General features: G+C 36.7%; 1 protein-coding gene across 1 annotated transcript in view; it reads left to right on the forward strand.

The window, feature by feature from the left end:
- Positions 1-7508: 7508 nt before the first annotated feature.
- Positions 7509-16945, forward strand: part of CERK (ceramide kinase) — a 32858-nt gene continuing 23421 nt past the window's right edge. The window contains exons 1-6 of the mRNA XM_031059010.1: positions 7509-7584; positions 8585-8698; positions 9900-10022; positions 11976-12101; positions 12615-12678; positions 16823-16945. Of these exons, the coding sequence (XP_030914870.1) occupies positions 7509-7584; positions 8585-8698; positions 9900-10022; positions 11976-12101; positions 12615-12678; positions 16823-16945 (626 nt within the window). The remainder of the gene's footprint in view (positions 7585-8584; positions 8699-9899; positions 10023-11975; positions 12102-12614; positions 12679-16822) is intronic.

Below are 16945 nucleotides of genomic sequence, written 5' to 3' on the forward strand. Positions count from 1 at the left end.
CGCCTCCGGGTTCAGAGTCCCGACAGGCGGAGGGTGGCCCGGTCCCACGCGGGGCCGGGCAGGGCGCTCGGAGCGGGGAGATGCAGGCGGGACCGTGCTCGGCTGTGCACAGACCGCCGGCTGTACTGGGCGCTGATCGGGCTGTGCCTTCCCAGACAAAGCCGAGAGCTGCTCTCGCCGAGCCGCTGCCCCTGCGAGCGAGTGCAGCGCGTCCCGCGTGTCGCGGAGCAGCCCGGCCGAGCATCCGTGCCCAGCGTGCCGCCGATGGCACCGGGGACACACCTGTCCCCGCAGCTGGCCGGGCACAACACAGATTTGTTCAGCTGCATCCTATTGTTTCTTGGCGCTGCGAGTACGGGGAAGCATATAGTTTGTGATGTATTTCAAGTAATCTTAGCAGTACATAAGAGACTTACAAAACCTTAAAAGCAGTTTTGGTTTTTTTAGTTACAGCAAGACTTGTGGTTAAAAACACGTTCATATTGAGGCAGTGTCTCAGGCAATGACTACTTTTGTTGTTTGGGTTGGGTTTTTTTTGAGCTTTTTAAAAAACTCTTAGCTTTCTCAGGGGCTTAGTGGAAATTTTAAAAAGCAAGTTTAACTTTCGAGATTTACTGGTTTGGACATTTAATACAGGCTACTGGTTTGCAGTGTGGTAACAAAGATTTCTACAGTTCCCCTTTTGTGCAGTTAGCATAGTGTAAGTGGACAAAACTGCCAGTCTGAGAAGTCACTGATGAAAATACCTGAAAAAAATCAGATTAGCTTTTGAGGATGTTTGCATATCAAACTTTCTACTGTACTTTTGAGAGGTATTTTTTCAGGGTCTTTGACTTCGGTGGTTTTATATAGTAATGATGTAATGATTCCCATTGTTAGTGTAGCCATTTTAATATGGCATGTGAACATTTCAAAATGTGTAATGTCCTTTTTTTCACAGCAGCTGCTCTAGAGTTGAAAACTGCTGTCATCCCCATTTTAGAGGTTGCAGGATCTGAGACAGACACTAATAATAGAAAGGCTGACTAGAAGTTTTATCTGAGAAAGGTTTGAATAAAGATGTTTCTAATCCCTGGCAAGTCCCCAAACTTAAATAGTTAAATAGTTCTTCCATTCTTACCATGTACCTTCGTTAAATATTTTTCAGATTTTATCATAATATTTTATTGGCCTGAAGCTTTTTTCAAGAAGGTGAGGGAAAAAGGAGAAAGAGAACTCAAGAATTATAAGAATTTGGTGTGACAGTTTACATAACTGAGATTTGGTTATGTTTTAAGTACAACCCCTCTTAATCATAATACAAAAATAGAGTTTGTTATCCTTCCCTTGCTATTGTGCAAGTAGTTTGACATAACCTAATGTTCATCAATAATACTGATGAAAAAAGTAATCAAAAATTCCTGAACTTTTCTCAGTTAAAGGAACTTTAGACTTTAAAGACAAGTTTATACTAAACATTGCTGTGAAAAATAGGCTGTATACTTTTCAAAATGTTATAAAATTAGTCTAGATAAAGGTCGCTGGATCTTAAATTTAAAATAGAAAGTTTTAAGGCCTTTTGGGATAATTGCTCCCACTAGGTAACCTGGCTCTTAATTTGGAGATAATTTGGTGGAATTGTGTACAATCCTTCTAAAAATGCCTTTGCAAAGTCACTAGGAGACTATGTGTTGGCTAGAGCAAGTTCAAGGGGGATGCCATTCTCCTGTCTGATGAATTCCTTTAGACCAAGCACGAGTGCCAGAGATTCACACGAGCTCTCTCATGAGCACTCTAAAGTTTACAGCTGCTTGCAGTTGTGAATTTTTGCTACTTTTTAAGTTGTAAGTTTTCTTGACTTGCTCCTGGTAGACCAAACAGTGTATGCACCTGCCCTGAAGCATGTTCCCAATGTCAGAATTCTGGGAGTGGTGGAAGGACAGTGGGACACAGTAAATTAGAGTTAAATATGAGTAACAGATGAGGCAGTTTCTGGAGTAGTACCCAGCTGGAGATGCTGTAAGAGGCAAGTGTGGTTAGAGTGCAGCCACTGTCTTGTAGCACAGCTACTCACAATATTTTGGAAAACATCATGTGAAATGACAAGAGAAAAGAGAAGAAAAAGAAATGCCTAGTTGTTCTGGAGGCATAGGTATAATTTATGTAGGGCTCAATACAAAGATAATGTACCTTCTCTTCTTTACACACACATTAATTCATGTGTTCCCTGCATTTGAGCTTTAATTTCATCACAGTTTTGTATTATTGCTGCCCTGTTGTCTCCAAGCTCTTTTTAAGACCAATGATGATTCATTGTGCTCTCTACAATTATTTTGGAAATATGAGCAGCATACATGACAATATATATATAAACTTAATAATATGGAAGGTGGTTAGTTAGAAGCCTATAATTTCAGAAGAGTTGCTTGACCAAGATTGGTATCTTTCTACCATTTAGCCTTTGACTACATGACTACATTGTGTCTAAATACAGACTAAATTATGGAGTATAAAAGTGCTATATGTCTTGTTTAGTAGGTAGCTATTACAGTGAACCTGTTGTCTTTAAACTGTAAAAACTCAGCCTGCTTATTTTCAGAGCATTTATTACTGTCTTGAATTTTGGTATATAAATGAAAATTGTTTGGTATATGTTTTTTCAAGGTTTTCAGACCCTGACACGTACAGAACTAGAGCTATAGCTAGGTGTATTGTAGAAGTGTTAAAATGTTTACCTTTCCCTGTTGCATCCAAAATCAGGAACAGATAGGAAACAACACAGACTTTGTCCTGTTGTCCTGGAACGTACAGTTTTAGAGAGTATGGGGAGATTCTTCTGTTTTCTTATCTCTGTACAGAGATATGTACATATATATGTATGTATTTAAATCCTATTCTGTCAAAATGCAGAAATATTAATTCAGGAGAATTCTTTTAAATGGTATTATTTGGAAGATACCAACAACAAAAACATCAAATGTTTGTTCAACTCATGGTGTATTTTTACATTCTGAAATGCAATTTCCTACTGTTAGACTTTGTTTAACAGCATCATAGTTTAAAGTTCTCTCTTCAGCGTAATCAGGTTCCTGTTTCCTGTTCTTTGATGGTTAGACGTGTTTGAACTTACATGGAAAATTTTGACCTGTAAATTTTCATGTGTTTCTCTGTTACTTTCAGCTATGCATCTTTTTTTCCTAGGGATGCCTTCATCTTAAATTTTTCTGATGAACGTTATTTTTCAACCTTGTTACATTTTTCCTTGAGATTCAGTCATGAATCATAAATAGCATATGCAAAGCTGGTCAGCTAAATTATTTTATTGTTTCCCTCATGTTGATGGCTCAGTCAGGTTTTTCTCAAGTAACACGTGATTTAACTTTTTGTACCAAATTCATAGCAGAGTGTATATTGTACATATATACTTAGAGGTATTTCAGAACCATTGACTAAAGTTTTATTGTGCCTGGTACTAAAAGCATTACAAATGCAGAATGAGATTCTCCTGTCATTTTTCTAGGATTTTTTTTCTTTTTTTTTTGCTAAAGTACAAACATGAAGGGGATGACCAAACTAGACCCTCAGCTCTATGCATTCACTTACAGTGTGTGCTTTCTTTTAGCCTTTGTATTTCAGAATTCTCTTCCATGTGTCCTTTCCAAAACAACCACCTGAGGAAGCCTCAGTACTAGTGTTCACAGCACTGCTGTCATTCTGGTGGATTCTAAAGAAAGCTCAGTTTGATAAACAGGGTACTTAGCAGTGGGTGGGCCAGCGTGGTAGCAAGGTCTGTCCAGCACCTGGTGCTTGCAGAGTGTTGGCACATCCTTAGTCAAGGTCATTTGTCATCAGTCATTCCCATCTGGCAGCGGGCCTGTGCAGAAATGTGACCCATGTTTCTCTGTAGGCAATGCCACAACTGCATTACACAGGTAGGATGTGGGGAGCAGTTGCTCCAGCAGGCATTGCCTCTTTGGAATGTGTTGTTTTCTGGGAGATACATTATTCAAATACACTCCATTAAACAATACATGTTCTTTAGCATACACCTTTTTGCTATGTTGTTTCCCCCCCTTAAGGTAAATAAGTGCATCTTACTCTCTATTTTTGAAATATTCATAGTTGAGCAGGAAAGATTTCATTTGGAAATGCAGAAGAAACAGTGGGAAGACCTTCAATAGTATGATTTAAATATTCAAGTTGACCCAAGTTCAAATTGCTGTGCTTTGATTCAGATTTGTGTGATGTGAAGTAGCTGTGTGATCACAGTAGAAACTGGTCTGTTGGTTTACGAAGTACTTGAAGATTTACTTTAAAATAGAAGAAGGAAATTTCCTTATACATGGCTGTACATGGTGAAATCATGGTCTTTGGATGTTTGTGACTCCTCCACAGGATTTAAATCAATTGTGATACCTTTTTTCTTCCCCCTCCTTTAGGATGTGAATTGTCAGTAAATCTGCTCTATATCCTACCTTCTCTTACTCTAGTGTTTATTAAACACAGCTTTCTATAGTGCATGATTGGTAGAATACCATGTACCTTCTGATAGAAAGTATTCCTGTTCTCTTGCTTTTAGGTGAAGACTGAAACCTAAAAACCTGAAAGCTTGACCCTTCATGTGGGCTCTAACAGCAAGTTAGTTTTCAAAGTGACTGAAAATACACTTTTTCTTTAAACCAGTATCCCAGCTTTTTACTTGTTGATATTTTTAAGTCATAAGAATATGCTAATAGTTTAAATAAATTCTAAATGCTGCTGCATCCATGGGCCTCAGCTGAATTTTAAGAATAAACCAAATGCTGAGATCAGCAACGTTTTTGTGCTTGTTCATGGGTCTAGGTTGCCTTGAACTGAGGGGGAAGTTTGGTCTGTAGGATACGTAGCTGGCAGTGGTGAATGAACAAATCTTGACTGGAGTTCTGAGTGAGTGCTCATAAACTGAGGAAGTGTTCTGTGGGAGTGGCGACAGCCATGACGCACCAAAAATCTTTTCTTAACACAGAAAAACACACTTCCCAACTGCTGGCTGCATTTTGCACTAAGAAAGCTCACTGTTCATGTGCTTACTTTGGTTTTGTTTCTGTGGGTGTTTTTTTTTCCCCCCTCTCCCACTTGCTTAATGTGGGAAAAGTAGTGTGCGTCTAAACCAGCGTTCTACTGATTTATCAGTTTGCTTTTAGGAAGAATGTTAAGATTAAGAGCACTGTGACCCAGAATGAGTAATGACTGGCACAGCCAGAGTGCTGAGAAGACTGTCACCTGTTTACTGTGTATTTTGTTTGGCTTTTTCACTTTTTATTCCTTTTTTTGCCATGCTCTTTTGTACACCTTCTCTGGATGGTCAGCTCTTTGTCTCTAATATGCTAACCATTGACCATGGTGAAAATTTTGTCTAGAAGCTGTTGTGTGCTGCTTGGTTTAATAGATTGGACTATTAAACCAAGTGAAGTAGGGCCAAGTAAAGTTCTTCATTTGATATTGTCTGAGCCCATATTTCAACCTTTTTTCATTAATGTTGATCTTGTAGTACTGGTGTAAGTAACTTTTTTTTTTGTGTGTGTTTGTTTTATTAATGTGGCAATAAGGTTTTCCATGTTTTGGGAGAAACACATAAAGGTGAAGACCTTTGAGTGAACACCTTTATGCTATATCAGTGGAATAAATGTCTCATGGTACTTGATAATAGGGTAAATGCTGCAAAAGTGGCTGTGGGAAAGGACTATAATTAGTGAAGCTGTATAATATGTGAAGCTTCAAGAGAGGCTGGGTTAACACTATTTGTTATGGGGCAAGTTTTGGCTGACTAAATGGCAGAGGAGGGCATTGTGTTCCTAGGAACTGGATTGTTGTGCTCGTACTGAAGGTCTCCGCTTCACATTGAAAGCTTCCCCCTTTTGGGGAAAAGGGGGCAGGGTGGGACTAAGTAGTTGGTTTGCAATGTGATAAAACAATATTCTGTGTAGCACTAAGTCAAATAGTGATAAAGATATTTGGCCTGATAGAAATTCTTGAGTTCTATTCAAGCACGTTAGAATTTGTTGTTAAAAGCAGTAGGGAATGTTCTGAATACACGTTATTTGAGACAGCTCTGCATCTTTCTGGCCATCTGCAATTACTGCATCCAGTAGTGTGTGATTTTTGACTGCTTAGGATTGGAGTGTGCTGTCAGGACAGTGGAGTTGCTTGGTGCTTTTATGGTGCTGTGTAGTTCTGAGAGGGGTATAGTTGGCAGAGCTGGTATTCCCAGAACAGAAACTCACCAGGCTTTCACCAAAGCCAAAGCTTTACAGATGGAGAGTCGGATCTGTTCTTCACTTTTGTTCCTTTGTTTGTTTTTTTTTCCCCCTCCTGTTTTTCAGGAATCTGTTTTTCATATTTGTAACTCCGGTGCCATAAGATAAAAAAATATACGTATAAATTAAAAATATGTACTTTTTGCTTTTTTCTTGCCATGTCTCTGAAGAGATTTGCTGGAAAATCAAAACAGTCATGCAACTATAAGAGGGGGAACACCGAATTAGGAGAGCTTATAAGTGGTTTCAAGGTTAATAGAAGCTGTGTAATGTGTGCTGAAGTATATACTCCAAAGAAATGCTTTCTGTGATACAGATTTGGATATACTTTAAAATCGATTAGCTATCTGTTCAGTTGGACAGCTTTATTATATAAAAAATGCCTAATAAGATAATTACTTCAGTTGCTACTCCCAGCATACATACTAATAAGTATGCATTATGAAAACTATTTCCAAAAATGTTATTTAGAGCACTGTCATTTAAATTTTTATCTATATATAGTTTCTAAGTTTTATAGCATATCTTTGAGGAGTAACAAAACAAATTACCATTTCACTGCAATCTTCATAGATGCAACAAGCTTTCTTTCATATTTTGACATATGGATCAGTGGCAGAGCCAGTAGAAAAATAAGTAAAAGCAATTTTGGAAAAGAAAGATAAAAGAATGTACTTCCTTTCCTTTATTGTTCCATCTCTATTCTGTATTTCTTTTTCCTTGGATAAATGTATAGGTTAATCATATTAGCAGATCTTGTATCTGTTAGGAAGACCAAATAAGTGTTAGTTTCCAGCACTAAATATAGCCTTACACGTGTGTATGTACAGCAAGTACATACAGTGTCATACATCTCAGAGTTTATCTCTGCTCTTGGATCTTTGTAACATTATGTGACTGCTGCACTTCCCTGTTGTGCCTTGAGTATAGTAAATATAATTATTATAAGCTGTGAAATTTGTTTTTAAGTTGAAACATTCAAATACAGCCAGATTCCTAAATGACCTCAGAATAAAGTTTGAAGGTTACATTTCTTTTGGATCATGCTAAAAAATTCAGGGAAGATAAAATTACAAAATAGGTATAAATCATGTCAAATACCAAAACCCCTTGAGTGAGTAGTCCACAAATTGTCAATACATATGATGATACGTAAAGATTCTTTTGACTAAACCAATTAAATAGGATGGGAAAAAATAATCAAAGTGAATTAGTGGCAAATGAATTGCAGTCATGACTGTGAAGAAGTCAGGGAAACTTTTCATTCATTTTACATTCCTCACCACTTCCATTGTTCCGCTGCAAAATAGTGAGGAGCATGAAATGTAGAATAAACCCCAGTAACAATGGTATTATTGTCTGTATTTTATGTGTTGAATATCTTGGTGTCACTCCATTTGTTCATGTGAGAGAAGCAAGTATATTATAATTCTTATTATATAGGAGATTATTTACATAAAACTATATTATTGTAATAATATAAATCTTTTATACGGGTGTATGCATGCAGAGAGTACTTGCTTGTACATAAATACAAGGCATGCATTTTAAGTTTCACTTTTTTGAGATGAAGTAACAACAGAACAGTGTTGAAATCAGTAATGAAAATGAGACAAAAGTCTTCAATTCGACAGGAGTTAAGTCTGAGATTAAGATTAGGAACTATAGGAGAAAAGAGAATGAGGTTGGAGGAAACTATTTCATAGTCTGAGAACAAGAGGCCTTTAATTCTGAAAAACAGTAGTTTTGAAGTTGATATGAGGAAAATATTTCATACTACATAAACCTAACATCTAGATTTCTCTTCTTAAGAGATACTAAACTTTAAAAGCTTAGTGGGATTTAAAATCTTAAGAATTCATATGAATGCCCTTCTTTCATAAGCCAGATACTTACTTGACAATAACAAATAGCCTTTGTAGTCTGTGCACTAGATTTAGTTGCACATTCTTGGAAATAGCTTGTGCTGTTTGCTGTCAAGTATCTGGACTAGGCCTCATAGAAGGGGTAGTTTAATTACTCTGGAATCAATGTTGCTGGATTTTGGCTTCATGCAAAAATATTTTTATACATGAAATACCTTATTTTCTGAGAAATCATAGGCATTTAAAATACTATTTTGGGTAGTTGGTAGGTGGTCATGGATTATGTGCTTTGACTAAAGACAGTTAAAAAAATTTCTAGTTATGCTTTTGGTTGTGCTTATTGAACAAGTGCTTGAATCATGTATCTGTATCATATTAGGTATAGAAATAATCATTCAGGTGCTGTTTGAAGATTCTAACCTTTAAGATCTTGTGTTCATATAGGAAACTGTTTTGTACCAATCTCCGAGATCATTGCTGTAGAAGAAACTGAGTTTAACAAGAAACAACGTAACATTGGCAGATGGCAAAAAATGGCAAAGCTACATGCTTTCACCGGTAAGGCAAATAAGTCTCTGGATGCTTGTGCTTGCTATTCTCTGAAGATAGTTTAAGGCAGACTCAAAAAGAATTGTCAAAGTTTGGGGGTTTTTTAACATAAATGATGTATTTAAAAAAACTCCACATCCAAAAATCAGAAAAAAATCCCAAACAAAACAAAAACAAACAAACAACAACCACAAAAAAAATCAAAAAAGACCGCCCCCCCCAAAATTTAAAATAAAACCCCAACAAAATCCCAAATTGAAATAAACCCAAGCAGAAGTCCCACAAAAGACAAACAAAAGAAGCCTCACCAAAAAAATGTTGGTTTATATTTAAAGATCCTTATTTGGAAAATAAAACTCTTCCTTTAAGATCACATGTTGTGTTTAGTTATTTTTTAATGAAGTTCGAGCTAATGTCTGAATGTTCACCCTGGAGTCTTTTGCTGCTGAATGACTCTGCTGCAGGACACCTGCTTTCTACTTCTTGACCAGAAAATCAAGAGAGGGTGAAAGAATGACTCCTAAATATTCTTAAATTACTCCTAACCATCAGGATGTATGCATGAAAGTTACTTTATAGTATTGACTGCATTCTTAATACAAAGTGCCAGAAATATGCGTCTGATTTAGGAAAAGAGTGATGACTTCTGTGTTAAAAAGATGTCATGGCAGAATTTTATGCTGTACTTTCCTCACCTTTAATCCTCCAGTAAGAGTGATTTGAGATATTGTATATGAAGTGTAAGTATAAGGTCTTAATCGATAAGAAAACAATTTTTTTTTCCTCAAATTTCAGCTTTATAGAATAAATTCACCCTGTTGGTTACATGAGAGTTGATGTCAGTGTGGCTTATCTTCTTAAGCTTGTGGCTTTTTATGTAGATATTGCAGACTTTAATACAGATAATATGTAAGCTCAGGGAACTTCTGAACAAGTATGTCTATAATAAGTTGATGAGACATGGCTTCTTTAAAAAGAAGTCTTTGGATGTCTGCTTGTTAGCAAGTGTTTTCATTTATGTTTTCATTTGGGTTCTCTACAAATATGCTGGTCATACTCTGAATGCTTCTGTCATTTGTAGAAGTGTGCAGTCGAGGTTAATTACAGGTCAGTATTTTGGAGATCTTTCCGAAATGCGTTTTTCTTTTCACAGAACCATCTCATTATGTTGTGGGTTTTTTTTGTTTGCTGTCTTTTTGAATTTAAATAGTGCATTATGTGAAGAAAGCCCGAAATCACCGCTGGCGGTGCAGGGATGCGACGTTCTGGTGTGTTGATGAGCACTTATGTAATCAGTGGACACAGGCGCTGAAGGAACTACTTGAAATGCAGAGTAAGTCTGAATAAACTATGAACATTTGCACCATCATTTTGTAGGCTTGTACATCAATCAATGTTATTTTGAAATATCTGCTTTTTTGAACTCTTAAGAGCAGCTTATGCTCAGAAATTGACGGATCCAAGAGTTGAAGTGTTTCCTTATCACTACTTTATCTTACATGTTCACTAAGTTTTACTGAGTGCTTTAATCAGTCAAGACTGTTTGTGTCATATAATTTTGCCCAGATATAAATTATTTTCACAAAATAAAGTCACATTGGAAGCTTAGCATAGGCTTGAAATGATTGTAGCTTTGGAAAAAGTAATGGGCAGATGTAAGCTCAGGGATTTAAGGTACTCTAGAGATTTGAGGTCAAGGACTGTAGCAATTGGAAGATTTGTGGGTGTGTTTCACCTTTCCAGACTCTGTCATCAAGAAAATGTGTCTTATGTAGTAAGAGTTCCCATTAATAATTTCTGAGGCTCTTGGACATCTACTTCATGGGAGGTTAAAAGTAATTTTGAAGGAGTTATTCCTGAAAGAGATACTTGATAGATGTCAAGAAGCAGCAGGAGCAGAGTAACTGACAAAAAGGAGGTCAAGGCTGATCATAGCAGAGGCAGTGCCTTGCTGACCAGGATGCCACTGTATCTGAGCAGGCTGGGCAGAGCAGGGATGGGGATAGGTACAGGTCCAATTTGCAGGTGAGATATAGTAATTGGATCCATGCAGGGAGGCTGGAGTGGAACAGCTGGAGATGGGATTAGGGATGAGCTCCCTACAGGGTAGGTCTGAGGCCCATCTGAGATACAGAGCTGGAGAAGGGTTTGGATACAAGTAGACCTACAGTGGGACTTGAGCAAATACTCAAGGCTTACAGAATTAAAATGAGTATTTTAGAGAAACTGTTCTGAACAGGCAATGGAAGCATTATTAATGGTTTTTTTTGGTATACATTACACAAGGTACATCTGTCTTTTTTAAAAAATGGGGTTTGTGTACCCATTCAGTACACTTGTGAGAAATGTGGCCTGAGCAGTCAGTTCATTTGAATGCAGTTGTTCATTTTATTGGTAACAAATTCCTTCAGGAAAGGGAATATTTTCTCAGATGGGCAGAAGAGTGCTTTGAGTGTATGGCAGATTTAAACCACTCAGTCTATCTAGCTTGGGTGGATTTGTTGTAAAAGTATGCTGCTGTAATAATCTGATATTTTTTCCTTTTAAACTAATAATCTAGAATGCCATTTGAGGAAGTATGTTAATGTTTTTGTCTGCTCCATGAAAAAGGAGGTCTCCCAGGTGCAGCAAGCATTACTGTTTTGTATCTCTGTTAATACAAAAGTGTAAGTGTTTTAATTGACTAGTGTAAATCCATAACTGTTTGGACAAATTTGAGATAGTCATTACAAAGGTGCTTTTGGAGGGGGGAAGAGGTAACACTTTAGGGCAACTAACACTGTAGAACAAGTACTTACTGTGCAGCATGTAGTTTTGTGAGGCATTCTTAGTGTGACTTGATCACAGAAAGGAAATGGATTTTAACCATGTTATTAAAAAAAGAAGTTTAAATAAGTTCATGTAAAAGTATTTTTATGTATGCTTCACTTACGAGTGGCTTTGTTGTTGCTGCCCTTTTCGTCTTGTATGCCCATAATACTCATGTAATTAGAGTAACTTGTGTAGTGGGAAGGTACTGCAAGAATGACAAGTAAGAATGTGAGATAGGGAGTCAAAAGAAATTATTCTGAATTTCATCTGCTGTCTTGCCAACAATTTGTTCAATACTGTTGATACCAGCATAATAAAGAGAGCAGATGGAGCAGACTTTTATAGCTCTTTGTTAAAGAGTTACAGGTCTATTATGCTGTGTTTGCTTTGATGTTAATAGGTTTGGTTTTGTATGACTTGATGAATTTTTTGGTTTGTGTACAAAAGCAGTGCTCTATGGTTTTCCTTACTGCAGAGTCTAGACCAAAGCAGCTGCTTGTGTATATTAATCCCTATGGAGGAAAAAGACAAGGCAAGAGGATTTATGAACAGAAAGTTGCTCCACTCTTCAGTCTGGCTTCTATATCCACTGATGTTGTTGGTGAGTGATGAGTACTTTAATTTCCTAATAAGCACAGTATGAACTCTAAAACAATCCTGAGTAGCTGAAGTTCTTTCTGTTAGTTACCTTTTCTCACTAAGGAAATGAAAGAAAATGGTAGAGAATGTTTTCTAAATAAAGCATAGGTAGCCATATAAATGGCAACCTTCTATTAGCTTCCTGCTTACTAAAATAAAACTTCTGTGCTCTTGAGATATTTAAGCTCTAAATAAAAGATCCTGCCTTTCTTCTCTTTTTCAGTTTCAGTGTTAAAGCTAATTGATCATTTGCACAATTTTTTCTGAAATATTTTTTCTATATGTACTGCGTATGTCTCCTCTAAGTCTTTCCCGGGCAAAAATCTTTTGAGACGCATCTTATGGACAGGCTATTTTATAGTCACATTAGTAATAGAATCATGGTTATTAATGAATTTATTTTTATAATTCTATATTATATATAGCTTTATAATAGTTTTTAATAATAAATTTTAATGTGTTTATTTCTTCACAGTAACTGAACATGCTAACCATGCTAAGGACAACTTATTTGAAGTTAATATTTATAAGTATGATGGGTAAGTAACTTTACTTGCCTTTCTTTATTATTTTTGAGTCAGTAATTATGTAATTGGTCTGTTTCTGTCTCTAATTTAAAAGGATAGCCTTCATTACTAATACATTTATTGCAACAGCTGAAAGTCCTGAGGCATGTTCCTTTTTGTAGGACATCCACATTTAGGAGTATAAAAAGAAAAGTAAACTGTTTCAGTAAACTTGTTCAACACAATATATTCGAGCATAGTATAACAATGTTTGCATGAGATTTGTGTTCAAAAGATGAATGTTAGATTAATTCTGCTCAGTTGAGCATTCTGTTATAGCTCAAAAGCTACCCAGAAATGTTTTGTAGTCTTGACATACATGAGTTCAGAACACTGCACCAGGAGCACTCAGCCTGTGTGTAAAAACATGGACTGTTCAGAAATGTTTCAGGTGGTTCCTCTTGCTGTATATGACTGTTCAATAGTGCCTACATCATGGCTACATTTGTTTGCATTTCTTCTTTTTCGAAGTTACTGCTTTAAAAGAAGACCTGACTGAATGGTGATCTTACATTCCATTATTGAGTCTGCTGTAGAAGCAGAATATTTTAATAAAAATGCTATGGTAATTTCAGTTTCCAGTCCATGACATGAAACAAGTTACATGTCTGAAAAAACATGAAAATGTATGCAGATGAGCTCTCATAACTACAGTATTTTAGAATTCTTTTTTGTACCTGTTGACAGGTACATTTAAACTGGTAAGTTGCAAAAAGAAAACACATTGAGTCTTTTCAGAGTACTTTTGCTGTGGTACTTTGCTATATACTTTGTGTGTGTTGAGTAAGGACACGATGTTGGGAAATAGTGTTAGTAAGAAATGACATTCATAGGCTCAGTTCCCAGACTTCACCTGCTTTAAAATGACTTGCCTTCAAATAAACAGTTTTGTCTGTAACTCTGATTTTTCTTAATTTTTCAGAAGTTCAAGGAAGGGAAACATTGATCCTAGAAAAAACTAGTTAGTCGCTATTTTTCCTTTTCATTTGATCTGTGATTTGAAATAAGTGTGCTTATGGTTGGTGAAATTTCAATACAGAGCAGAAAGGGAGGCAAATGAGCCTCCCATGTCCACTCCTAGCAAATTGTTTTTTACAGCAAGTGGCAGTGACCAATTGTGGTAGTATCTGAAGTGGTTTTGGCAGATTCAGTGTCATGTTGTAGAATTTTTTTTCTTTGGGTTTTTTGTTTGGTTGTTTTGTTTTGGGGGTTTTTTGGGTTTTTTTTTTTTTGGTCTCTCTAACATTCCAAGATGCTCAATAGGCCAAAGCACTGCATCTTTTTAGACTCTTAGGATTCTTCTATTCCTGGGTTAGGCCTGAGTGGCAGTTTGCTTGGGATCTGCAGCCTGTCTTTCCAAGCCTAACTTTTGTCCATCACGTACAACTCTTTTTCTGTGGTCAACAGTGATGTTAGGAAGGACTTCCTGAATTAAAACTACTTTTTAAATAGCAGATTAAGTGGTTATCTTGAAAATTTAAAAAATGGCTGAAGCACATAAATGTGTGTTTCTTCGGGTTTGACTTTCCTCACCTTGAGTAAAAGGTTCTTTGGATTCCTGCATCTAATTGATGTTCAGTTGTCCCTGTAGACTGGTTCTGATGTGTGGCTTTCCCTTCATTCAGTGATGAGTTTCTTAATTTCATCTCCAGATTCCCTATTTGGCAAAGCCATACATGGAATTCTGCAAGTAGATACAGGATTCTTAATGATAATTGTTTTGCTTCTTTTCAAATGTTTTACTTTAGACAGCTGATTTAAATATCTTATGAGTGTTTCCTGTTTGTTCTTCCTATTTTACCTTATAGGAATAAGGTATTCCTATTTTGCCTAATAGGAATTTCTTACAGTAAATGTAGTCACCTAGTAGCTCAATGATAGAACAGCTTTTCTTTAAGCACAGTTACTTAAAATACTCATTTGGTTACAACATAGCAGGGTTTTGTGCATCACTGTGCAGAACAATTAGAACATGCTGTAATATCATGCAGGTAATAGCCATGTTTGGAAGCAGTGACACAGCACTGTGGTTTCTTATGCATATGTCTGTTCCACAGGCCTTTGTAAAATTGTTTCTGGTTGGGGTTTTTTCCCTACTTTTTGAGTTAGTTCATAGAATGGCTGAGATTAGAAGGGACTGTAGTTCTTCAAAAACTCAATTTACTTCTGGGTTAGTTTCTGAAGTCCTCTAGCTGATGTTGTTTGCTGTTGTCATCTATCTAAAAAGTGAAATGCTCTCCATCTAGTAAAATAAAGCCAAGAAGTAACAATCACTCTAAGATGATTCTTTCAGACATTCCTCACCAGGGGCCTTCACATGTGCAGTACATGTCTGACTTGTACATTGGTCTTCTGATATTTGCTGTGAATTTGGTTGTGCTGTTATTGCATATGTGAAGTTTTTATCAAATTTACCTTTGATAGGTACAGACATTCCTATAACTGTCCCCTCTGAGTCTGGATATAGTGTTTGTTAGAGAGGATCAAAGGGCTGGAGCACCTCTCCTATGAAGACAGGTTGGGAGAGCTGAGCTTGTTCAGTCTGAAGAAGGGAATTCTCCAGGGAGACTTTAGAGCACATTTTAGTACCGCAAGGGGACTTCAAAGGGGGCTGGAGAGGGGCATTTTATAAGGGCATAAAATAGGACAAGAGGGAGTAGTTTTAAACTGGATGAGGGAAGGTTTAGATTAGGTCTAAGGAAGAAAGTCCTTGCTGTGAGAGTGGAGACGCACTGGAACAGACTGCCCAGAGAAGTCATGGATTCCCCATCCCTGGAAGTGTTAAAGCCAGGCTGGATGGAGCTTTGAGCAAACTACTGCTGAGACAACACTGACCTTGAACTGAGATGGAAATTTTTGTTTCTTTAGCCCAGTTTTTTTGAGTCTGCAGAGCAAGATAAGGCTAAAATTCAGGAATAGTGAAAGTTAAACAATTGGAAGAGAAAAAAATTGGAAAAATTGAAAAGAAATATCCTTTTATTCCTTCTCTCTGAGTCTCCTAAGTCTTAACTTAGAGTTGTAGAGTTCACATTTTTAAGACTTGTCCTCATTATTCATGGGAAAAAAATGACTGTTTTTTCAAGCTTTCCATCTGCTGAAAATGCAATAATAACTAAATTTAAATCATCTATACTTAAAAACTAGATTAATTTATCTTGTGAAATAAGTACTCATTCTGCAATATCTGTTGCTGATGATGTGAGAGTATTAGTTTATGAGATGGAAATTATTGCTTTAGATAACAGTACACATTCCTAGACTTGTGTGCTAGGAGCTACATATGTAACTCTGGATTTCTCATGTTTTCCTTTAAAGTATTTGAATTAGTTTGTTTAGTTAAAGAATGTTTATGCTTGCTGAGTGCATTTGATTGTTGTTCATAAAAATGTATACTGCTGTAAAAGAGTCTTTTTACTTCCTAGTATTTGCTTGGCTGTGGACTCTCTGCTGAGCTTTAACATATTCAGGATCTGTGCAGCTGCTGTACCAGCTCTGACTTGAATTAAATTTGTGAAACAAAGTTTTGCATCTGGTAACATTTAGAACTCTGTCTCCTTATGAATGGTTATGTAGATATAAATGACTTCTGTCAATTTGATGGGATCTGAGCATGTTCAGAAGAAGATGCAGGCATGCACTTCTCTGGATTTTGGCTTTCATCTAATGTATATTCCTATTAAATAGTGTAAACTACACTTCTGCCTGAGGTGGCAAATGTTAACTTTTCCCTTTTTAGTAAAGGTACCCTATTTCCATTTTGTGTACTTCAAAAGCTGTATGTACAGTCCCGTTCAGTGTTTTATTTGTATAGCGAATTTCCACTAATATTTGTTTGTCTGCACACAGTAGTAGAGGATAAAAATTTTTGCAGGTTGCATTCCAACATTTTTTCCTAATGTTACAGATATCTCTAGGTACATTTGCAGCTCTGTAGCTTGAATTTTTTTTCTTGCTTTTTGTTAATTGCCTACTTGACTGTGGGCTACTATATCCTGTACAAATGAAGGAAGATAATAGAACAACTATTTTTGGTGTGCCCAGTGCATGCCCTAAGTAGAACACTTGCCGTGTTGTTTATTGACTGTTAGTGTGCATTCTAATTTGTGTTTCCTGGCAGTGTTGTTTGTGTTGGTGGGGACGGCATGTTCAGTGAAGTGATGCATGGTCTCATTGGAAGAATGCAGAAGGACTCTGGCATAGACCAAAATAATCCCAAAGCATCGTTAGTCCAGTGCAATAT

Source organism: Geospiza fortis, unplaced genomic scaffold (genome assembly GCF_000277835.1).
Source record: "Geospiza fortis unplaced genomic scaffold, GeoFor_1.0 scaffold424, whole genome shotgun sequence".
Classification (NCBI taxonomy): domain Eukaryota; kingdom Metazoa; phylum Chordata; class Aves; order Passeriformes; family Thraupidae; genus Geospiza; species Geospiza fortis.